The 26,042-nt window shown below is 39.1% G+C and overlaps 1 protein-coding gene across 1 annotated transcript in view; it reads right to left on the bottom strand.

The window, feature by feature from the left end:
- The window catches only part of LOC139739761 (solute carrier family 12 member 4-like), a 77,012-nt gene extending 57,792 nt beyond the window's left edge, over window positions 1–19,220 (bottom strand). The window contains exons 1-2 of the mRNA XM_071650359.1: window positions 19,096–19,220; window positions 10,694–10,738 (exon numbers count right to left, since the gene is read on the bottom strand). Coding sequence (XP_071506460.1) covers window positions 10,694–10,738; window positions 19,096–19,219 — 169 coding nt within the window. The 5' untranslated portion in view covers window position 19,220. The remainder of the gene's footprint in view (window positions 1–10,693; window positions 10,739–19,095) is intronic.
- Between the last annotated feature and the right edge of the window lie 6,822 nt (window positions 19,221–26,042).

Genomic DNA, 26,042 nt, shown 5'->3' with positions numbered 1-26,042 from the left:
CATTTAATGCAAATGTCTACCATGGTTTCTGGTGCCATGCTCTCTTAAGGGGATGAATCAAAACAACTAAAATACAAGCACATTTTCGAACATGAATGAGACTGCAGTCACGGCAGCGGAACATGTTGTAGGCCAGACAGACAGAGACAAGCTTTGAACCTTTAGTGGCCTTATTACAGAGGACTGAAGCATTTAGTGTGGTGTCTATCATCACGATGATCTTGTTTACAGATTAGAAGGCTGATGGATGTCTGTGGAAAATACATTATATATCTCTGACACTGGGAAGTGTACACGTGCAGGCAACGTACACGTCATGGCAACTTACATGGCTTACCATTGCACAATTGAATGGGGAGAAAAAAGACATCTTGGGAATTTAAAACTCACACCTGAAAATTACCTTACATCCCTTATTGCCAAGGTAAAGTGCAAAGCTACACAATGCTCAACTTGACCTAAATGAAAGGACTTAAATGACACAAATGACTGATGAAAAATATGACATGATACACAAAAATTATGACATTTACTTGTTTTCATTAAAAAAAGGGTGATAGTTGTCACAATTATACTACTCCCTCAGCTATCTCCTATATATGCATACAGGTGTATAAGATGAAGTGATGATGTCATCGACTTTCAGGTTTTTCATTGATATGAACACAAATCTTTTTTATATACCATAATTATTCTTCTCTTATCAAAAAGACAAGAATATAATGTACATATAAAGTACATCCCACATTGTATACCGTAAATACAGCTGTACATTAAATTATTGAGAATACAAATCACCACGTTAATAATAAAAGCCATGATAACTTTTTAGGGGCAAGGGATTGTCATTGCTGGATTATGGATGTACACTTGTACATAAACATAGCTTATACTACAAGTTCTTTGTTTTTGGTTGCTACTAATCAATAGGAGAGAATTGTGATTATCACATATACAGTGTAAAAAACAGTCAAACCTGTCTATAGTGGACACCCAAAGGAGACAAAAAGGTGGCTGCTATAGAGAGGGTTTTGAACAGGGCTTCTCTCTCAGAGGGAATTCTTTTGGTGGCAGTATTTGGCAGGTGGCCACTATAGACAAGTGGCTGCTATAGACAAGTGGCCGCTTAGGCAGGTTTGACTGAATCATCTCATCTGCTTTGCATATATTTAAAATGCAGTTGCAGCCAGGTTTTGTGTTGAGTAAAAATGTGTGAAGCTAGGAAATTCCAGTTTTCTTATTTAAAAGTAGACTACACTGTATTTCTAGTGGACTTTCTATCATTCTACTGATAAAAATTGAACTTGAACATGGTGTACCTTTGCACTTTGATAACCCATTGAGGACAGGCTGATTTTGCTATTATGCCCGAGGATACTCAAGAGTTGTCTTCGATGAGTTTTAAGACACTGTTTGAATTTAGAGGGGAATAAAGGGGATAATGACAGACTAATGGATATATAATATCAGACTTTGCATCAACAAATAATCAACTGTCTACATGTAAATTTGCACAATGAGAATTTTGGTAGATATCCCTGTGCATGTAAATAGTCAAATGTTTTCCTTCATCATTGTTATTTTTCTTTACGGGGGGGGGGGGGGGGGGGGGGGAGGTTGTTTCTTGAATGATAGAAATTCACATGTTAGAGCAAGGCATTACTCAAGGGTAATATCATCGCTTATTAATTCAGATGGGAGGAAAAGTGCCACATCCAAGGGCTTAGTCATGCAATGTGCAATGCAAACTGAGTCACCAGTGCTTGGAATGCACAGAAAACTTACAATACCAGTACATTTAAAACAACACAAACAAACAAACAAACAAATAAATTGGGGGGGGGGGGGCAGGTGGGTGGGTAGGAATGCATGCCAATGAAGAAAGCATATCACACCACATGACCATATGAAGTTACCACTCTCCATGAGAGCTATAATGTACATGTACAAATGTACATCATAAAAAAACCCCAAGATAATCATAACAAGAATACTCTAGATTGTTGTTTGTTGTCAAGGTACAGGTATGTAAGGTGTAGGCCTACATGTACAAGCTACACTTTGTAATCCATCAGTTTTCTCTGGAACACACACCCACCCATCCCCCCCCCCCCCCCCCAAAAAAAAAAAAAAAAAAAAAAAAAAAATCTGAATAACGGGCTTGCTATAAAAAAAGACAAATAAACAAACGAACAAAAAAGTTCTTATGGTAAACCAGCTGACCATATTGTTTTCTCTCTCTCTTACATTTAGACAAGCACTGGGCAGGAATCCAATACCAGGCACCTGCCAGCAATGGGCTGGGAACATGTCCTCCACCGGTCCGAGCCAACAAAAGAGTCGCATGCTTTGTGTAACCTTATAAGCCCACATGCCCCACATTTCAAATGCTCAGAGGATGTCATACAATGTAGCCTCACGCAGCATGCATGTATCAAATCATCCCCATCAACGTCACCTCTGACAGTCAATTTGGACTGCAGCCTTCTGAACATGACACTGGGCGATGGTGGGCTAATCCGCGGCACTGCAAACGATAATAAGCAGGTGAAAGGCCCACACACGGTTACTTCGTGGTCACGTATACAACATGATATCATTCCATGCCTCGTCATGGTAGCAAGTGACTCAAATTGAATTAAAAGTGATTAGATGCTGTACATACAGAACTGCCACGAATGCTTTATTACATGACCTTCAAAGATTAGAATTAAAATAATATGAAAACATGCCAAAGATATCTTCTTCATGTGCAGAAGAAAAACAATAATTGATAATTAAATTAGTATAAAAAAAAAGAAAACAGAGAAGCAACTGCACATACATTGTACATTGTACAATTTACCTACATAGATGACACATTGAAATTTTGTTTTGTGCAAAAAAAGAAGAAGAATAAATACATAAATAAATGCACTGCACCAGTACAATCATTACTGCAATTTGGTTTATACATGTGTATCTAATGTAAAATCTGAATAAACCATGTGTACATAAAATGTTTGTGCAATTACATTTCTGGTAGTTTCTCAAACACTGCAAACTGAATGCTATTGAAGCATGCAACATTCATGCATTCAATCGGCATTGCAAAACTTTATCTAGCATTCACATACATATGTACTATCAATACTTCCTTGATTACTAACGAATCTGCAAGCAAAACTTTTGCGAATCTCCTCAAAAAACTTTTACAAATCAAGCGCTTGTGGATTCAACAAAATTTGATCAGGGAGGTGGAAGAAAGATGGAGTGTGCTCTTTTGAGTTTCCTTTGAAGTCATGCGTGGCCCCGACAGCGTTTTTTACCCCTCCCGTAATCCCATTACTCACGCTCGGCGCACTGCAAGTCGTAAATCTTGTGGCGGAAACTCACGACGCGAAATGCATTGTGGTCGGGGAATAAAATGGTGTCCTACGGTGTGAGCAAGTGAGCACAGAACTCTAGAGTGTAAGCAGTGGTGTAAGCAGTGGTGGTGGTTCTGGCGATCGTGATTTTGACGGAGACGAGTTTGTTGAGGAGGAATTGCTTCTTTAGCAAATTCAAAATCACATTAACACAGCAACTTAACAAAATTTGATTTACAATTGAAACTGAAACTCAGAAAGTAAGTTGGGCCTTGGCTTGGAAATTGGAGGCCAAGGCAAGGGCAAGGCTCAGGACACTGTTTAATAGCGCAGCGTCACCTCAGGTATGCTGCCTAGCAAAAGCATACCTAACGTTAGTCCTAGCTAGTAGACTCTAGTATTTCACAAACTAGAATCTAACCACTGTTAAACGTTAGATTCTACTAGCTCCAGAGGTGTACTCTACTACTTTTTAATTCAATTTTTTGTAACGTTAGCATGGGGTAGAGTCAAGCCGATTACCGGTATTTACCGATGAATGATCGTGGGAGAGTGAGGCGAAACACTGTATACTAAGCTCTGTTTTCCCCCCTAAAATATACTTACAGCATCATACATCTAGGCTTTTATAGATATCATCTTTAATTCTCTTTATTTTAATAAAGGCTGATATGTCTAATTTACACTTTTTAACACTCAACGTTCCATTCCAATATGTACTAGTAACTCAAATTCACCGAAACAACGGCAACCAACGCTGTCCCGACGCATACGCGGCGGCCCTACAACAACCCGACGAGTACGCTGAAAAGCCCCAACTCGCTCGGGTGCAGACAAAAAAAAACCCGCTTCGGTCTCTATGAAGCACTACTTTTACACTCGAACTGTTTGAAAACACGCCCGAACACGCTCATGTAACTTATATCATTTTGAAGATCAAGGTCAGGCCTACCTCTCTAACTATAAAAAAATTGCGGAAATGTGCGGAATTTCTCATAATCGATACAGAAACAATATGATGACATCTCTAGCGCACAAATCTTACTGCTCAGTAACTCCGTTGTTTGTGTACCGATTTCGCTGGTTCAAATGGCAATCTCCTCAGCACAGTCTGCTGAACCAGCGAAAGGTATAGACATACCACGCTACCCAATTTTTGAGCCATAAGTTGTAGCTTTCGAAGGGGGACGTCTTTCACTGAATGTAATAGACTGCCAAAATGTTGAATATGACGTCATTTTGTCAGTGCCACGCATCGCTTCAAAGCCCGATTTTTACGAGCGTGTGTTTATGGAAGGCCTGGAAAGGAGATCATGTTGCGTCACTCTAGTGCGCCGGAGGGTGATGGGTGGACCGATAAGGCCAGATTTTGACATATTTATCACAGAATGAGGGTTGGATTTCAAGACGTTAATCGGTGTAAGACCACTTGATTTTTTCTCTGAGGGAAGCTCTCAGAGTGCCATCTCCATCTTTCTTCCACCTCCCTGATTTGATCTGACAGTCAGGATATCAGAACACATAAGTATGTCTCCTGTTTTCCGATACATCGCCAAGATTCAAGCTTACTTACATGTGTACTTTCAATGATCTGCCACAGCATCTAATATACAAATATCGACTGCTGCAGAGGGAGATGGTAAAACTATTTGCACCGAGGTGATGTCTCAACAGTGCCATGTCCCGAGACGAAGTCGAGGGACATGGCACTGTTGAGACATCACCGAGGTCAAATAGTTTTACCATGGCCCGAAAGAAAGCAGTCGATATTTGTTTTATATCCCTCTCGAGAATTTTACTAGAGTAATGACGGTTCCCTTTTGGAAAAGTGTGCAGGTTTCGTGAACGATAAATCTAACGTTAGGCTGTAGCAGTGCAGCAGCAGTGCGTGCAGCGCGTAGCGAACGACACCGCTGCGCTGTTGTTGATTCCTACACACGAGCTACACTACAGCGTGCAAAACTCCGAAAGATCGAGGTCCAGGACTACGTTAGAAGTAGGCCTAAAGCGGCTTCGTTACCCAGATCATCTTCAAAATCGGTTTTAGTTTATTCCTAATTCGTACCTGATATGGTGTCCTCCTGCGATCATTCTTCTGTTACTGGAAGCAGTCACTTTGTCAATTGAGCTGAATGCATTGATCACGTATCACACGTCCACGTAACACGTTACACACCGACTGACGCGGCCACGCCATCGCACCGCACAGATTTCTGTAATGCTGCCGCACATCACACCGCGCGCTCTCTTAGCGCTAGCTAGCTAGCTACAAGCCACAGGACTGTCGCTCAAAAGTATCGCTACTACGCGCACTGCGTACATTCTTAAGTGAGAAATGTAGATATCGATCACACGATCACGATGGGTGCAAATCGTGGATTCCCAAAAGTACTATATCACGCTGGCTAGTAACCAATTGCACCGCATCCAGCTGCTCGTAGCTAGCTAGTAAAACTACACCATGTTCGTGCTCTGTACAATCCTATGGCAAGAAGCTTTACATGAGGGATATAATAAAAAATGTACATGGATGCATACTGCATTAGGGCTGTACCATTTCCTATCTATCACTATCATCATGCCCACTTCAAAACTTCTTCTTCTTCTTCTTCTTTTTTACACTCAGGGAACACTACTTTGACACAAGTCTCAAGGAAGGCAAGTACACACTGATGAGAATGGTTCTAATGAAAGGAGGGCCTCTAGATCTCCTTTTATTAGGACCTCTTCATTTTTTGCTATCTCAGACATTAAAAAAAAAATCATCAAATAAACTTGGAATTCCTCCAAGAATTGTATGCTCTTTTATATTTTGTATCAAAGAGGCTTCTCATTGTATCAACAACAAAAAAATTGGAAACCTGACGCCCCATCTCAACCAAAACAATATAGTGATCTTTGTATGTCTGCAGCCAGTGGGATTGAAAATCAAAATGTGTGAGAACACATGCAGACTTTCATTTTTGTGACTGGCTGATGCAATAAAGGTCAAATTAGCTAATTTTGACAGATATGTAACACCACCTTCCACATCTGGAATCACTTACAGGCTTCTTGCTCACTTAAAAGTTAGAATTTTTTTATTGCCATGAAACCTTATCACTTATAAATTTCAATTGTAAATACATGTACTCCTTTTTGTAGTTCTTATGCTTATGCACAATTTTCTCTATCCCTGTTAACACTTACTGCATTAAGGCATGCATGCTGGGGGCTTCTTCTTTGATTGGTAAAGAAGTCTAGAAACTAATTGTCAATGAATGGAGATTACCTCATTCTCTCTAATCCCCACTGTGTCACCATGGCCTTCCTGTTGGGCCAGGGCACATTGCCACATCTGAGTAGGCTTCCTACTACAGTTACAGGCTCTACATTCTGTGTCAATAAAGTCAAGTTTGGGTGAAAAACAAAGGCTTGGCAAGTAAAGCTACTATAAGTAACTTAGCAGCCAAAAAGTATTAAAGCAGCCTCCACTTTTTATTAGAATACTAGTATGGAGCACCCTATTATAGTCAAACACTGAGGGTCTGAAGTAATAATCACAGCAATATCACTACACTGCCCCTTGCAGGAAATGGTATAGTAGAGGTACAACTTGTATTGCCGTCCCATGAATGCAGTTGAGTACCTGGCATTCCAAATGTTCCTTGTCAACCTGTTAAATATTTACAGCAAAGCAATAGAACAAGCCACTTTCAACTTTGACTACCAGGGTATGTGTTGCAAGTTACTCCAACAACTAACTACTAGTGTCTACAGTACACAAACTGTCCAAAGAACCTTACACTTACTACTCTAGTTGTTCTGAACCAAAATTTGAGAAACAGAATCACACACCTACAGTATACTGTACAAAGTGTGAGAGTCTAGTTGGCAATGGTGCTATTCAAAGAATATGCACTGTACAGCTGTACCTGTTTGTATCCAAAAACAGGTTTCATCATGCTCCTTCTACAGAAGTACAATAGACCGATTCAGGTTCGTTGAGGGCAGCAGACAATTTGTGGCACTGGGCGCAGCCATAAGCTCAAACTGCCGTGTCCCAGCCTACCCCCCCCCCCCCTTCCTCTCCCCCACTCCCCGGGAAACACGTTTATAGCGCACTTGTAACAAAGGTTCGCGCATTAAACAAGCGTTCGTGCACTCAGTACGAGACGCCTATTGGCTAAAACAACCATGCACCAGTTTTTCATTCCGTGCTCGTGCTAATGTAGGGAGGGTGGTGGGGGAGTGGAGGGGGGGTCAGCCGGGACACCGCAGTAATGGCGCTGCCCATGCCGATAATACACAAACCGCCTCACAGAATCGGTCTACAGGCTACAATACATTTCGCGATGACTTTATTTTTGCAAAGTTGTTGGGAGTTGGGAGTTAAGAACACAGTAAAATCTTGCCTCCCTCTACACAAACATGACGAATATCATCTCAACTACGGAAACTTGGTCGCTAACTTGTTTTTGAGATGGGATGATATTTTCTCAATCCCAAATTTTTAACCACTTCAGCAAAATTGCCGTGCAGGACTTGATTTGTAGCTCCATGATCATACTGTTGAAATATCTGGCATTTTACAGTACAGTATTTCAAACAGTCTGAGTGCAAGCTATTTTCCATGCCTTGCAAAAATTCCCTCTTCTATATACAGCTTTACAGAAAAAAAAATAATTGTGAAATAGTAATACATTTGTACAGTTAAAACTTCACTATCTGGATTTGATTCCAATTATGAAAGTTGTGGCTTGAACACAGGGTGGAATTCCATTCAAACACACAATTTGGCATCACGGGCAATGAAGTTCAATCTCCTCACAACTTACAAGTAAAGAAGTATCCTTTAACAGACTAACACTTTAAACAGTGGTACACCTGTCTGTAGTCATTCAAACAGAGTTAACTGTTTACTAGTAACTGCCCTACTACTGGCAACATTATCACCCTGTGGAGTGATAACACTGATTGAAGGTAAACACACTTCAGCGCATCTGTAGCTCTCTAATCAAACTCCCTGTTGATAATTTGAGACTACACCAGGATGTACTACAGTACAGTAACACTGATTGTTGAGATCAAATGAGACTAATTAGAGTGGACACAAACGTGGTGCTCCTTTTTAGAATGTTTATAGTGTACATGTACTATACATGCACTATTCAAAACAAAATTTTGAACACCTGACTGTGACAACTTTTGTTATCTGATACAGATTTCCCATATCACAGTTGACCTAAAGACATCATACACAGCATAGAATTTGAGGTTTGAAAGAAGGATGGGAAGGTCAATGTGCTGTACATCTTACCGTATCATGGTCAAAGATGTACACATATGCAGTACAGTCTGTACAAACATGTACGCTCTTCAGGCCCAACCTTTACAGTGTACTAATGTACAAACAATAGAGTATACAAATTTCTACGTATGGGAAACTATACTGCCACACACAGCATTATCATCACATGCATTACATTTGTACGTGGTGGTCAAAGACACCACATACGATGTACAGTTAAACTCGCCTAAGTCGACATCGCATATGTCGAATAATCGCGCAAGTCGATGATTTTAAAAAGTCCCGATTTTTCCCCATTGACCTACGTGTATTAATTTACTCACAAGTCAAATTTTGTAAGTCGAATACTCGCCTAAGTCGATGAAATTCCAAGAACACTTTCACGGAAAAACCATTAAATTCACTGTGTCTAAGTCGAATAAGATTTTATTGTGCAATAAATCACTGTCAAAATCACGAGACGCCAGTTTTTGTTTACATAAGAACTAGCCCGACCAGACAGGTGACAAAAAACGATCTAAAGTATCAAAATTCTAAGCGATCGCATGCGATTGTTGAACTCTTCGTGTTTGGAGGTCCGCTGGTACTACCCTAGCTGTCGCGCTAGCGCTACGTACGTACAGCTACTGGGCTGTGTGTATGGTTATGCGTACAGCGACTGGGCTGTGTATAGTCTGTGTATGTTTGCAGTCTGCGCTGTGCAGTGGATGGATGAAGCTGCTGAGTTTTCAAAGCGGAAAGTAGGGGGAAAGTTACGGGCACGGGTAAATCAGAATTACACCTCTACACGCATTTCAAGCCACGGTATGGTAAACTGGAATCAATCACTGCTCAAGTATCGTTCATATTCACTTCCTAAAGGTTTAACAAGGGTGTAAAGTAATCGGACCTGTGCCAATACTAATGCACTGTCCATGCAAAGTTCACCGCGGCCCTGCCGGGCGACCCGTGCTGCGGCACACCTCTCCAGCTCTCGGCTCCAGATTAGACAACATACATGTATATATATGTGTAACTGTTGTTAAGTCGATTTTTTTCGACTTACGCACAAGTCGAAAATCGCCTAAGTCGATGTGTTTTGCTCAGTCCCGAGAAGATCGACTTATGCGAAATAGATTTCAGAAATGGCAGTACAATGTTGGGATTATCGGTATTTACTTTTTCAAGACTATATCTAAATATACAGTGTATGTAATTTAATGGTAACAAAGAATGCTCTACCCTTAACTATAAAAAGTCCCAGTTGTACAGATTTGCATTATGAATGTATTCTATTTTGTAAAGTCTACAAGCAGAGCCTGATCTTTGCTTTTTGCCAATTAAGAAGCGATTTTTACACATTTTGTGGACTGTATAATTGCATGTATTAGTGTCAACTTAGAGTACAGTGTACAAATCATCCCAGACAGAATCTTTAAAAAAAGGAGTGCCTTCCTAATTTCCGTGCATAGAACTCTACATTTTGATAAATAGTTCTGTTAGTCAAAATATACCAAGCATTTTTTTTTTTCAAATATCAAGCAAATGTCCTATCAATTTTCTTATCCTAACACTTTCAAATTACACGTCATCAAAACTAGTCCACACTATACCAGAGACTCCAACCCCAAGCACCTTCTGATCTGGAGATTCTCCCTCCTGAAATCCCTAGGAAACGGGAGACTCCAAGTTGATGTGCACGAAGCACGAAGTTCCTAGATTTCTAGATGCTCTCTGGTGCTATCTAAGACTTATTTTTTCAACATACGATAGCAATAAGTAAGAAATCCTTTCCAACGGGAGACACAGAGCCAGGGCGGGAGAAATTAAATCTCAAGCGGGAGAACGGGAGATTTTGCAAAAATGGGTTTTCGGCGGGAGATCTCCCGTCAAAAACGGGAGAGTTGGAGTCTCTGCTATACAAGTAGTTAGCATTTGGCATACTAGGATGCAGCAAACATGTGATGTACTGACAAGCTGAAAACAAGATGGCATGCATTAGTGGTCATCATGGTGCACACAGACGGACATTTTGCATTGTGTATTAATTAGCCAATCCAAATGAAGGAAAACTTACTGTGAACACTCGCAAAATTACCACTCGAGCCATCATTTAATCGTGCTGAAATTGAAGCATTGGATGAGAAGGGTTTGGACATGAACATAGAAAAAAAAAAGGACAGAGAATGAAGATAACAAAAGAAGTTACATTATGTACTCACGTCACTGGAAACATCATATACATTGTACATGTATTAAGGTGAAAGACACACAAAAAAAAATGCCACAGAAGCCCTTTACATGTACAATTTGTACACGTCTTTAGAGAAAAGAGCTACAATTATTTTACCTGCAGAACAGAAAAGAATGTACCTAACAATTTCATGTGACTACTACAAGTCAGTAGTTTGACAGTAGGTACACTGCAGTGCAAATCAGCCTACAAATAGTACAATGTACACTGTCTAATAAAGTGTAGCTACTTGGAAGAAAAAAAAAAGATAATGGCATAATTGCAATCAACTCTGTACCTGTACATTGTACAATGTATGTACAAGTGTACACGAACTGTAACTAAAAGTTTCTGCATAAAAATCTCATTCAAGCAGTAGGATCAACTTGTATCTCAAATTAAACCTGCCAATTTTGTATATTGGGTTGAATGTAAAGGATTTACAGCAGTCTTCATGTACATAATGTAGGTGTAATCACTTCAGTGTCAAATCTTAGTTTTATATAATATACGGACCTGATTTTTTAAGTTTTCTTGGTAGTTCTAACTTTTTTATATTCTGATTTTGCATACTGACTTCTTGAATTTGTAGATTTGAAAATTCATTGTATACAAGCTCTCACTACTGAATGTACATTGTAGAATACAAGCTACAAGCTTTGTATAGACCTACAGTGTACATTTGTATCCCGCAGCAACTTCAGGCTTGTACACTTTTATAATGTTTTACAAGTGTATTTTCCATTTTATATAACACAACACTTCTTGTCCTTTATTGTGATACTATGAATGTAAAATTGTAGCTGGGCAAGTCCAAGATAATGCGCGCGTTAGGGTATTTTGCATAATTATTGTAGTAAAATCAGTTGAAACTACTCAAATACTGATCCAGATTGTCAAGGAAACATTATTCCTCGAATATTCACCATCATAATCATATTCAATCATATTTTTATATTTTCATGACCAACCTGAGTACGCATGCCCTTTGTCCCCCATTCGTTTAGTGTGTGGAGAACCAAGTTTATATGGGTATTTTGCAAAATAATTTTGCAAAATACCCATAAACAAATTTTTGCATAATTATTGAGGTAGAATCAGTTGAAATTACTCAAATGCTGTTCCAGATTGACAAGGGAACAATATTCCCTGTATATTTACCATCATAATCAGATTTAATCATATTCTATATTTTTTATGACCAACCTGAGTATGTATGCCCTATTTTTATCAGGATAGTTTAACTACTGAAAAATTGAATAGTTTAAAGTGTTTACTTCCATTGATGAAGGGCAGTTTGCCATTTAGTTTCAACAAAAAATGACTTGACACAAGAAATATTAATTTTAATAAATAAGCAATACCTGCTGCGTGGAACCCCAGTGATCGAGTAGATATATGATGTCTGTCTAGCAGTCAGGTCATTGATTCGTGTCACACCTCGGTATGTATACCCATGAATTTTGTCGTGGCTACTATTGAAACTGAATAAGGACAATTTGTGTATCACTTGCAATAAAAAGGAATCATTTTACTTTATATATTTTTTTGTATATAATCACAACCATTTCAAATTGGATCTCCATCACATAAACTTTGAATTCCTCTAGTCTTAGGATTGTATGCTCTTTAGTAATTCATATAATTGGTTTCCAATCATCTCATTAAATGTTGAAAACTGAATCCCCATTTCTACAAAAACTATACCATCCCTTTAATGCTGATTTTTCATTGTGTATTTTGCCATTTTCCCCTCCCCCTTTCTGAAAATTGTTCAGTCAAGTACATGCATTGTTTCAAGTGTCTCAAACTCAAAAAGTAGCTACAATGTTGGGATGCTTTCTTCAGGATGATTGACCATTTGTGTACTGAGAGACCTTCCCAGCTAGCTACAAAATGTACATGCATTCACATGCAATATGTATGAGGATGTCCCATACGTAACGCATTTGTCCCATACGTAACATTATTTTAATGCCTAATAGAATATATTTCTTTTACTGTTTTTTTCTTTTTTCTATGGTATTTAGTTTCTCTAAACAATAAATTAGAACTTTCCAAAAGGGCATTAAAATATCCATAGCAATTTCAGAAAAAACCTAAAAAAATGACCTCAATTTGTTACGTATGGGACATCTCATGATAAGACACGAGCTAATTTGCATAATCATTTGCATAATCCCTAGATTTTTATACCAAGTTAAACTATTTGATGAACTTCTTATGTCCACATATTAATCAAATATCATTTGCTTTCCTTTGAATTAATATGAATTTTTATAAATGTCCCATACGTAACACTGTGTTTCACATTTATGCAAATGAAGCCTTTGATGGATGAATATTGTAAATCACGCATTTGCCTGGTACAGAAGAGATTACTATCATTAGATTTCCCTTGAAGTGATGCAATAGGCATAAATTGACATTTATATGTACAATGTGCATGTAATACAATGTGTATGTGTATTTCTACAGGGATAACAGCATGGCCCCTGGAAGTTTGTGATAACCTCATGAGCAGATGATTTATGCAAGAAGGCATTTGGCAAGCCACTGTATCTCGGGGAAATTGGGAGCTTTCTATTTGTAAAAGGGTACAAATGTAGTTCTTGCATTATGTACAACATGAAGTCCTCCTACACATGGTACAGCTATGGTTAGCATACTCTAATGCTCACATTCTAAAATCACATTGATATCCATTATCTTCTCTTTATTTGGCAATCCTACATTAAAATACTCAGTTTCTTTCAATCAACTTTCTTCAATATTTCATACTGTAGACTCATGGCGTGCATTAGTCAAACACAGCATGACTTTTTTTTTCAGCATACTTGTGGTTGATAAAAAGTACACATTGTAGATGCATGTTGTAGCCGACAATCAATGAAGGTATAGTTTGTATTCACGATCATTATGATTAATCAAGATGCATGAATATCAAGAAATTTTTTTTTTTCCTGAAATAAACAGGGGGAAAAGATAATTTGGGAATATCTTCAACTCAAGTCAAACAAACAGTTCACGGCAATGATCTCCCATTAAAAATATTGTCCAGGATGGAAGGACACTTTGTACATTGAAAGAAGCAGAGCTCTGGAAATACATTGTCTTGGCATAAATACAGTCTGTGTAATATGCATTAATCATCAAAGCAGTGAATTTTTGAAGAAGTAAGAGCATTATAATGCTAACCTACATCGTAGATTATGGTACTAGAGCTGCAAAAACTAATAGGAAAATCTTGGGAGACAAATACATGTACAACTGTAGGCAAAAAAAGATGGCAATACATGTATGAAGCATTTTTATGCATCTTCAGTACAACATGTAGGTTGCTCGGTTACCTACAAATTAATACACGAAGAACGCTTGAAAAGAGAAATACAATGTACACAGAAGGAACAGCTTTCTTTACACTGCATGTATGAAAACAGAGCTATTGTCCAAGTTGAATGAAAATCCGAGTTAAAACAGCAATAAATTGTGTCGTACAAAGATGTGACTTCCACACCAGGGTTCATACTCTTTCTCATGAATTGAATTGCATGACTTTCCATGACCTTTCTAGCCAGAATTCCATGACTTAAATTCCATGACTTTTACACAATTTTTTTCTTTTGTTTTTGACATTAGACTGAAATTTGATCTCAAATCAAAGCGAAGCAAAGGGAATGCATACATCTCACACAAACAACAGATACTGGTAAATTTCTATAATTTTCACAATTCCATGACTTTCCATTACCTTTTGATGGAAACATAAGTTTTTCATGACTTTCAAGGCCTGGAAAAAGACTATGATATACCAAATTCCATGACTTTCCAGGTTTTCCATGACCCGTACAAATGTATGAACCCTGCACAAGTATGGTACACCAATGTACAACCAAGGAGCTTCAACTCCTTGGTACAACAGACACCACAACATGCATGTGCTGATTGATGAGATATAATCTCATGCAACAGTCAAGGAGGTTTACACCTTTATGCATTACATGTCTATTAGAGCTTTACAGAGAAGTCATATTTACAATATCATTAGTTGAATCAGTTGGAAAGGAGCTGCATTTGATTTAAAGAGCATTATTAGTCTCCACAGAACCCTCATTATGGTGAAAACAATGTAAATAGAAGATACAGTAACTTTCCATTATACTGTATATCAAAATACTGCGCACAAGTTGACTGCAGCTTTTAATGGTCAGCATACTCATCCAATGTTGACTGAGCGTACCCTTTTCACTTTCCTAATGTTCTACGTACATTGTATGTTTTGTACAGCTCTGAGCATGAGGAAATACAGTTCTAAATATGATGATTCATCTTCATTGACACTTTTTTTTTTTTATAGTTTTTTTTTTTTTTTTTACATTAACCCGACATGTTCTTTGCCAATCTCCAACAGTCTAAGACCACAAAACACTAGTACGGTAGGAAGTGTCTTTTATAAACACTGACTAAGAATACAAATTCTATACTGCCTACATTTTTAAAATTAAATACTGCAGGGATCTCGCCAGTGTATATCACCTTCGTCGGCCCCAACAAGCGTGAGCTTTGAAGAGATAACTGTTTCTGTGAGCATTAGCAAAGTCTCCCACCCTTTCGTACCCACCCTCCAAACCAACGCGTATAATGCGCCATATTATATCAAACCCCTACAGAAATTTGTACAAGCATGAAGAAATTCTTGGTGAGAACCCTGTACTAGTAATTCAACAGTGCCAGTCAAACTACTGTACGTGAATATCAAAACTTTGAGGGAGGATGAATAACAACAAATGATATTGAACAAGGGCTCCATTACAGTGTGTACAGATTGAAAACAATTCAGCCACATCTTTTACAGTGTACATGTGTCGGAGGTACATGTAACAGTTATAAACATACATGTATGTGTACATGTAGCAATGTTTCTCTCCTATGGTTACAGTCATGAACATTCTCATGTTACATTTAAATCATAGCATGGTCAGGTCACAAACAACCTGTAGAAGTTTATTTGCTTGTGAACTGCCACTGACGCAATATTTATTGGCAGTATCCAGATACTCTACTTTATTTGCCCACAACTCGGTCTCTAACTCTAAAGGAAGTCCCAGTCGAGAGTGCATACTGCATATATTATTAAAGGGCAGTGGCGTATCTAGGGAAAACGGCGCCCGGGGCAAGCGCGAAAATTGCGCCCCTAATTTCTGAAAAAGTGTTCAACCCCACCCCATCCCGTTAGGGACTTTAAACAAAGTCCACATGATATGCTTTTTCAAGCACTTAAAAGGGGTCTTTTTAGGGTGATTTAAATGTAATGAATTTTGATAAATTTTGGCGAGCGAGCGCAGCGAGTGAGCCGAAAATTTTGGTATTTCAGCTTACAAAACATGGAATTCTTGTCTTTTTTGCTAATCAAATCTTACAATTCTAATCAAGATATAGTGACGGCCTTATAGATAACGATTTGTACCAACAAACTGCATGAGGAATTTAAAAAGTACTCTAATTTAGTACGTGCGAGTTAGCCGAAATTTGTATATTTCCACGTCTTCATCACGTTTTGTTCTTATCTCTTTTTCTCTTTTTTTTTTGATAAATTTTGGCGAGAGAGCGCAGCGAGCGAGCCGAAAAATTTGGTATTTCAGCTTACAAAACATGGAATTCTTGTCTTTTTTGCTAATCAAATCTTACAATTCTAATCAAGATATAGTGACGGCCTTATAGATAACGATTTATACCAACAAACTGCATGAGGAATTCAAAAAGTACTCTAATTTAGTACGCGCGAGTTAGCCGAAATTTGTATATTTCCACGTCTTCATCACGTTTTGTTCTTATCTCTTTTTTCTTTTTCTTTTTTGATAAATTTTGGCGAGAGAGCGCAGCGAGCGAGCCGAAAATGTTTGTATTTCAGCTACTAACATGGAATTCTTGTCATTTTTTGCTTATTAAATCTTACAATTCTAATCAAGATATAGGGACGACCTTATAGATAACGATTCATACCAACAAACTGAGGACTTATAATACTAGTACTCTAAATTAGTACGAGCGAGTGAGCCGAAATTTGTATATTTCCGCGTCATCATTACGTTTTGTTCTTATCTTTTTTGATTTGTTTTTTTTTTGCGCCCCCCCCCATGCTCGAAACCGTTGGCGTCCTCTCTTGATCCAATTGGCGATCGCTTCAGAACGAATGAAATTGCAGCCGCTGCTCCGTGTAACATTAAATTTCCTGCTTAATATGAAATGACATATGTGAACACAAAAGACATTGTCATTTTGTCCGCCTCATCGTCACGTTTTGTTCTTATCTTCTTCTCTCTTTTTTTTTGATAAATTTTGGCGAGCGAGCGCAGCAAGCGAGCCGAAAATTTTTGTATTTCAGCTTACAAAACATTGAATTCTTGTCATTTTTGCTTATTGAATCTTACAATTCTAATCAAGATATAGTGACGGCCTTATAGATAACGATTTATACTGGCAACAACAAACTGTGGACTTGAAAAAAATACTCTAAATTGTACGAGCGAGTGAGCCGAAATTTGTATATTTCCGCGTCATCATTACTTTTTGTTCTTATCATGCTTGATTTATTTGCGCCCCCCCCCCCCCCCGTATGTTCGAAACCGTTGGTGCCTTCTTTTGATCCAATTGGCGATCGCTTCAGAACAAATGAAATTGCAGCCGCTGCTCCGTGAAACATTTTGCCTGCTAAATATAAAATGACATGTGTGAACACAAAAGACATTGTCATTTTGTCCGCGTCATCATCACGTTTTGTTCTTACCTTCTATAAATTTTGGTGAGCGAACGCAGCGAGCGAGCCGAAAATTTTTGTATTTCAACTGACAGAACATGGAATTCTTGTGTGAACACAATATACATTGTTATTTTGTCCGCGTCATCATCATGTTTTGTTTTTTTCTTGTTTGATTTGGTTTTCTGCCCCCCCCCCCCCCTTCCGGGCGAGTTTTTTTCTTCTTCTTCTTCTTCTTCTTCGTTTTTTTTTTCTTTTTCTTCTTCTTTTTTTTTTTTTTTTTTTTTTTGTTTTTGCGCCCCCAAGGAGTGGCGCCCGGGGCACGTGCCCCCCTTGCCCCCCCCCCCCTAGATACGCCACTGTTAAAGGGACTGTACAGTACTCTTTGAGGTGGGATTTATGTTTTGAACATTCCTAAGTGAGATAATGAGAAAACTCTTTTGAAATATGAAAGTGCATGTAACTTTAAGAAGGATTCAACGTTTATTTGATGAAAATTGTTTTTCAAATACATGTAGCTGCGATATCCAAAAAAGTGATAATAATAAAAGGTGACAGGCCAGGCATTTCATTAGGTCTCTTTCATTTGTTTCACCTTGTTTTTGGATATCTCAGCCATTTCAAAACTGATTTTCATCAATAAACTTTTGATACCCAGGTACCCCTTAGAATTACATGCTCTTTGACATCTCAGTCATACTCACATACAGTGGTTTCTGAATATCTCGCAAAATGTGAAAGCTAAATCCTCATCTTGACCAGAACTGTACTGTACACACCCTTTACATACTGGACTCCCGAGTCCCAGGCCCGAATTTACAAAGGTGGCAAAATTGAAACCATGCCCATGGTTTATGTAAATTTCTTCTGCGTAAATACGATTGACAGATTGCATGATACGCCAACACTAGATGCCCATCCTGTCATCCAGCCAGTATTCTACGTTAGGCATGTCTAGCAAACACGCATTAGTAGAAGTCTACACGCATAAAAAGGTTGAATATGCCTACTTCAAGTTCACACTACATGTAGCTAGACCATGGTCTAATTTAGTAAATTTGAACCATGGTCTAATCTTAAAAACCACCTTCGTGAATTTGGGACAGTGTCAGTGACGTGACATTGGCAATTGCACTGCCTTGTCTTGTCAGTACACTGCACCAACCGCCACTGCTGGGCTATATGAAACGTGCAGTCAAACTGCAGACAGTGTCAGTGAGTTAGGTATTGCTCTCACTACTTGACACTAGTCTCAGCTCAGCCACAAATTAGTAATTTACAATTGTACATGTGGTGTAGAATCTATCTTTTAATACAGTACAGTCCAGCACTAGCAGTAGGACCTTTCGAGTTTCACTACTGTAAGTGAGTAGTGTTACAACTTGTGCGACGATAGTAGTACATGTATCATTGTATGACTAACTTGTTAAGCATGTTACATGTAAGTAGAGTGAGTTTAAATACCAACTCCAGCTATCGTTTAACTTACTGTACTTGGTTGTAGATTTGCCGTCCGAATCTACGATTTCAATTTTGGGAATGGTATGCGGATCCAAGTCATCCAAGTCTGCGGCATCTTCAGTTTTTGTGACCGTAAACCTCACAGAAGACATGTTTCTCGAGACTATGCCCTAGCCTAGGCACGTATCTGCGCTCTTCTCCTGCCTTTGATTTTGCCAGCTGGAATTGGTCAACAAGCTATAGAAACTGTCAATCATGGAATCAGAAGAACGGCGATCGAACGCAAGAGCGACGTCGGGTCGTGCAGTGGTGCTGCAACCAGGTCAAGCAAACTGTTATGATGTTATTGTGCTTATTTTGGGTGTATTTTGGGTGGGTCCTGAAGAAAATTGTCTACGAAGTCGTGGGTTACGATGCTCGCGATTCCGCCCACATTAGTGAAGCAAACAAATTATGCAATGGGTGTCGTCTTGATGGTTTGCTTTGCCTGATGGACAAGACGAACTCGTACTCGACTACACAGCAGAGGCTCTTGATCCGTGGATGCATTCAGTCACAAACGTGGTAAAATGTTAGCCGATCGAGCGAGCGAGAGGAATGTCGTCGAAGTCAGCGTCGCTGACATGGACGCACACAACTGGTGATGACCGGCGCGGCGCGGCGGTATACAGCAGTCATACACAGTACACTAGTAGTAAGGCAAGCATAATACACAATCCGGATGCACTCATTCTGCATGTCGCCAGCGGCGCGCTGCCGCCGAGCATGCACAGCATGACTGGTAGTACTGCTGGCGTATTCAACGATAACGCCACCTAGCGGCAATTACTATACAGATTCGTTCCGAAAAAGTAGAGGACAAGGCGCAAGAAGTGAAAACTTTTTGTATAGGCCTTTATTTTAGGCCCATAGTGCCCATCCCTATGACCAAACCCTTTTTGCTTCTCTGTTAACCTCTTTCCTACTTTCCTATATATATCTATCATCTTCTTCCACATTCCTTTCTTCTGTTATTTGGCCATTTTTTTTTTTAATTTGGAAATTCTGTTTCCGTATACACCACTATATTATGCCAATCTTACTTAATAAGGAAAGCCTCCCAAATAAATAAACTTCAAGAGAAAGAGAAAGATATTCCTTTAAAAAAAAGATACAAAAATGACAAAATTCGAATAGTTAAGGAAAATATGACATTTTGAAATTTCACATTTTTTCGGAAAAGTTTTCCTGACCAGTCCTTGTGAATAATCAAATCAGCAAGTTGACGATGTCATGCTCTCACAATTTCCTTTTCATTTCATATAAATGAATTTCATGTATAGATATAAAACTTGTCGTAAAACCACACAAAGTAAAAAGAACAAATGTCAACTCTGATATCTTGGTATCAGAACATGCTTTTAATTGTATTAGCTAAAATACATTTTTCCGAATTTAATGAAAATTGTGAGGGATATATGACATCATCAACCTGCTCATAATATTCATATCCAGGAAGCTTTTGCATTTTAAGAATTGAAATGAAAATATCTCGTAAACACATCTAATTGATGGAATGTTTGGAAAAAAAGTACAAGTGTATTAAATCTATTCATTCACCCCCCCCCCCACGCGAGGGAGATTTTGCATTTTCATAATTGAAATTCCACGATCTGCACACTAATGGTCTATGGGTAAAGATATTTGGACAATATTCTAGCAATAAAAGCAAGAAAAAAATCCTCATCTGGGGAATGGGTTGGGGGCAAAATGAAGTTGCCCCTCTCACCGACGCCCCTCGAGCATGGTATATGAGATTGTCTGTCGTATACAAGAAGAGAAGGAGAAGAAGAAGAAGAACGAGAAAACAAACACACAAAAGCAGAAAGATTGCATGGCGGATGCCATGCACTTCCGGGTTTCATGAGCTAGCAGTCCCCCCCCCCCCCCCCCCCCCCCCCCCCCGTTCAGCCGGTCCTGGATACTAAGAGAGGGACGAGGGAGGGGGCCTATATAGTCTGAAGAAGGAGTTGATTTGGTAGTTAAAAAAAGAGTAATTTTGAGGTTATTCCTAAAAGTCAAGGAAATAAAGAGTTTGAATGCATTTAGCATTTATTTTTTATTTCTAACGGTGACAGAATCAATCTGACAGTCTATAACTACATAAGGGGTCCTATTAGAAGAAAAATAAAATCTTTTGAATGAAATTGCACTCGATCGTTACATTTTAAGGAATGCCTTTGAGGATATTATTGACATTACATACTAGCCTTATTCACATTATGATATGTTGATTAGTTTCTCTATTTTCCTGCAGATTAAATCTCAAATACACTGTATGGATGATTGTACCCGTATTTTGAACTACATAAAATCAGTACAGAGTGTACAGTTTTTATAAGGTGTGCCTGGTCGGGTATGGAGAGTCCCGTCATACTACCATATTGTAGTACAGTATTCATGAAAAAAGGACTTTGGGAAGAACTTACATCACGCCTTGCTGTTCAGTTCAGTGGTTCAGCCTTTTCATGCTCAGTGAAAAGTACCTGATTCGGTTAATGAAAATACATGTAATAGAAAATCTTTTACACTTCGTTGCCTCAATCATAAGCTTCCAATAGTGTCTGGACGTTACAAAGACATTCCAAGAATTGAACTCATTGTTCTAAAAATGACATTGGTGATGAATTCCATTATTTTGATTGTATGTCCCTTCTTTAAGACGGAACGTAAAACATTTCTCGAGAAGTATATATCCTAACACATTTAGATATGATCAATTGTTCAATTCCACAATAGAAAAAGACTTTGTCAAATATCTCGAGGTTTTGTAAATTAATAATGTCCCCTTTTCGTTAGTTACTAGTGCTGTACTTTATCATTTCGTTTGATTTAGTTTATTCTATGTGTCCTTTATGTAATAATATCACTATATTTGCATCAGGCAGTGCCTGCATTGTTCGTAATTTATGTGACAGATTTACATACTGTATGTATGATTATTTATAACATGCTTTTATGTAAATTGTATGTTGATATCTTGTATATACAGTATTTTGTATCATAAATGTAATGTTAAAATCTTATTTGAAATATTTCTATTTGTGTATTTTCAGTGTACATTGTACTCGGACCATATACCCCATGAATGTCGTTGAGTAAAATCAAACTTCAAAACTTCAAAAACTTCAGCCTCGCGGCTCGGCGGCACACAGATTTCGAGGAAGTATGGCTCTTCTCTCAAGAGGGATACTGTAATAGATTACAGTCAGTATCCCTCACTGTGGGTCGCTGGGTTTCTTGCGCGCTCTACTATCCGCGCGCACGTCCCACACTCCATGCATCATACAGTGCCTGTGATCGTGAATGGAGCACGTGGCACTGCACTACATGAAATGTAAATGGGGAGATTGCATGTGGTATGCATAGCTAGCTTGTGGAGAGCTAGCTAGCGCATATAATGCATATTGGCAAAGCTAGCTAGGTAGCTAGCATGCATATGCAACAGAATGGAAAGGTGACTGGCCAACGACTGTACGGACTCCGGCCTTCGTGGAGATTTGAGACTCGAATTTGGCGTTATATACGGCAGAAAACACTAAAAAATGTGGCGCACTGACTTTGGAGTTGATAGTTTACTAAAATTTAGGATGTTTGAAATGACGATCGTCGTACTTTTGTTGAGATTCGCGTGGATTTAAACCGTACCCGTCATAATCATCACTTCAACATGCGGTGAACTGAAGTGAGCTCGAGAAGAAGAGAGGAGGTGAGATTATAATTATGGTTCATTCGTTCTTTCTTTATTGTCCTCAAGGAACACCTTTTCTCTTCTATATATTTTTTTTCTTCATAAGCGAGTTTTTGTTGTTGATGTAAAATTAAAGGAATTTGATAGTGTTACTGTTACTACAGTACTTGGTTAATACAGTATAAAATACAGTGCAGTGAGTGCCTTCAAAGCAAAGGTCAAAGCAAAGGCGGCAATTGTGCACTTTACGGCCCTATATTATCGGTGCGAGATTTTACCCTAATCGAGCAGTGCATGCGAATTCGAGTGCCTATCACTAGTATCAGGCACCGCGGTTCGACAGCGGGTCTTCCGGCACTGTACTGTGTACATGTGTGTGAGATTTCGTGTTGGGATGCATGCAGTGCAGTGTGTGTGAATGTGTCAACTTGCGTGTGCGTGATGAAAGCTCTTACGGTACGCCACATGGTTGCTCTAACGCCCTTCCCTGCCTGTGCGGCGCGGCGTGATCGAGCGCGAGTTGTGCATTTTGTGGCACACAACTGGAACGCAACGAGTGGTGAACTTCCGTGCTTCAATCATGATTTTAAATGAATGAATTTTGCATGCTATATTAAAGCAAAGTATCACTAATTAAACCTATTGCGGAGGGCGTATGTCCGCTGCGGCCTTGGCAGAATTATTCTGTAAAATAATAATTTAAAAAACACAAAATTTAAGCCAAAATCTTGTCTCGATTCGTCAGTCCGTTAGTGTTTATTTCGTCTACACAGTCTACTAGACGCCATGCGAAGTGTGTATACACTTGTAGCTACCGATTTACGGCCAGCCACTACATGGACACACACACACACACACACACAAGCGCAAGCCTCGCCCGCGTGGTTGGTTTGCGCGATCAGCTAGCTCCGCAGAAGCGCCATGAGTGAGGCGGGCTTTTACTGACCTTATCACTTGTCAAACGGCGTTCCATACAGCAAGAGAAGCTCGCCAGCTGCTCAGTGCGGAATGGTTTATGGGATATCACCTTAGCAAACGGCGAATGAGGTACCGATAATATAGGGCCGTAAAGTGCACAATTGCCGCAAAGGCAAAGCAAAGCTAAAGGCCAAAGCATTCCATGATGATAATCTCAGCTCGCTTTGAGTGACTCTGTGAAGAAAATTCTTCGTTCCCTATTTATGAAGATTATCTGAGAATGCCCAATCTACAGACTGATTGAGAGTAAAGCAAGTGGCCCTTGATTTGCCAGGGTTCCGTGAATCAACCACTTTAACAAATAAAAATTCACTGAAATTCATGAATAAAAAATGGTGCATATCAAGTGCGAAATACAAGCTATATGCAACTATCTCCACACGTGTTCCGAAGAGCACAACAGTGGGCCACGTCGCCGGACCCCCGAAATCATTGTCAAACCCTCTAGTCCTGGGTCAACTCGCACAAGCAGTTCAACGTTAACTACGAGTACAACTGTACGACCAGCAGCCCATACGCATATTGTAGCGTAATGGGGCTGAGCATTGTAGCATTCACGATCATGACAAGCGAATATCGCGGATAGATATCAACTTTGTTAAAATCGAACAATTTTTTCAATTTGAAGACTTACTAGTAAAGTTGAAGCATTGACAACAGGTCAATTCCATGGAAAGGTTGCATTTTATGATAATCAAACTATTGAGTATAGATGATTAATGAAGCTTAATTAGATGATCTGGTATTGTTTACTCAAAGCAGCCTTTCACAACGGATATTTTGATACCTCATTTGTGGACATCGGTGATGTGGACATCGGTGAACGTGGAGTGGAGTTATGTCCGAAAAACCTTCATTTTTCATGAAAATTGCCAATTTTTGCAGAATTTATGTATCATTTCTGATACACTATTATGACCATAATACAGCTTGTGTAATTCTCAGATGGCTTATTTTCTGAATGTTCTTTGGTCATAGATTGGTTTTATGATGTTCTAGAACTTGTTCCTGCATCAGTAAATATTATTCTCTCAATCTCAAAATGTGGTAGTTGATAGCGTCCCATAAGTCACGTTTTTGTGTCCCATCAGTCACACTGGTTTTCCCTATCCTGCTACTGTACCAATGAGAAGATATTCATACCACTTGGCTCAGGGTAAGCACCAACCCTTTGCTACATTCAGGAAAGAAAATATCTTTCCAGAGTCTCTGTGTGTAAGAATATTTCAGAACTTACTTTCCCATGTGAAAAACGGTGGTCCTCAGATGTCCCATAAGTCACGACAGCAATTTTTCGTTGCTGTACGTAATGCAATGATACTTTTCAAACTAAGTATGGTGTTTTCATAAACTGTGATATGATGGATCTAACCATGAACTGAGAAAAATGCATTTGTTGTAACTATTTTCTCAAAATACTGGTTTGAAATTGCCAAAAATTGTCACTTTGTCCCATAAGTCACAATGGAATTGACCAACAGGCTTCAGGTAACGTTTGACTCTGCCAATGGTCCCTTTCTGTTCGAATTGATGACTTAATGTGACTCGGTCGAGACGAACCTGGGAGAAATATGCTGAATTGACGACCAGCGCATGCGCACACATGACAGACTGTATTAAGATGTTTTTGTGCGTATGCGCTGGCCGTCAATTCAGTGTATCTCTCCCAGGTTCCTATCGACAGAGTCACATTTAGACATCAATTCGAACAGAAAGGGACTATTAGCAGAACCAAACGTTGCCCGAAGCCTGTTGTCAATACTTCAACTGCAAGAATCTTCAAGGTTGAAGGAAGCAGACTACTGTACTGACAAGAAGAAGAAGAACTTAACTGGTGAGTCTTCAAATTGAAAGAATTGTTCGATTTTAAATTGACATTTATTCGCGATACTCGCTTGTCATGATCGTGAATGCTACAGTGCACAGCCCCATTACGCTGTGCGAATGGGGCTGCCGGTCGCAGTTATTCAACAGGTATTAAATAAAGTGTTATTGTTAACAGGTAAGTAAAGTTGCATAGCAACACATATGGACTCGTTTCATTCCAAGTTTTGAAGTTACAACCTTTGTACTAGTCCGTTTATCTGCATTGAATCTACACTGCAAGTACACTTACAGCCATGATTGCAGCCGTTTCTGAGATAAATTGGACGTTTATGCGATATTTATATTTTGCATGCCACCTGTGCCAGAATTTGCTGTATCACCAGTGTTCGATCGCAACGTGTTGTGAATGCGTTGAATCTCTCACGCAGTGTGTGAGTACA

This window comes from Diadema antillarum, unplaced genomic scaffold, assembly GCF_040938485.1.
Source record: "Diadema antillarum isolate AM-2024a unplaced genomic scaffold, OU_Dant_1.0 seq00000817_RagTag, whole genome shotgun sequence".
In the NCBI taxonomy this organism is placed as follows: domain Eukaryota; kingdom Metazoa; phylum Echinodermata; class Echinoidea; order Diadematoida; family Diadematidae; genus Diadema; species Diadema antillarum.
This window is presented reverse-complemented; position numbering and strand designations above follow the sequence as displayed.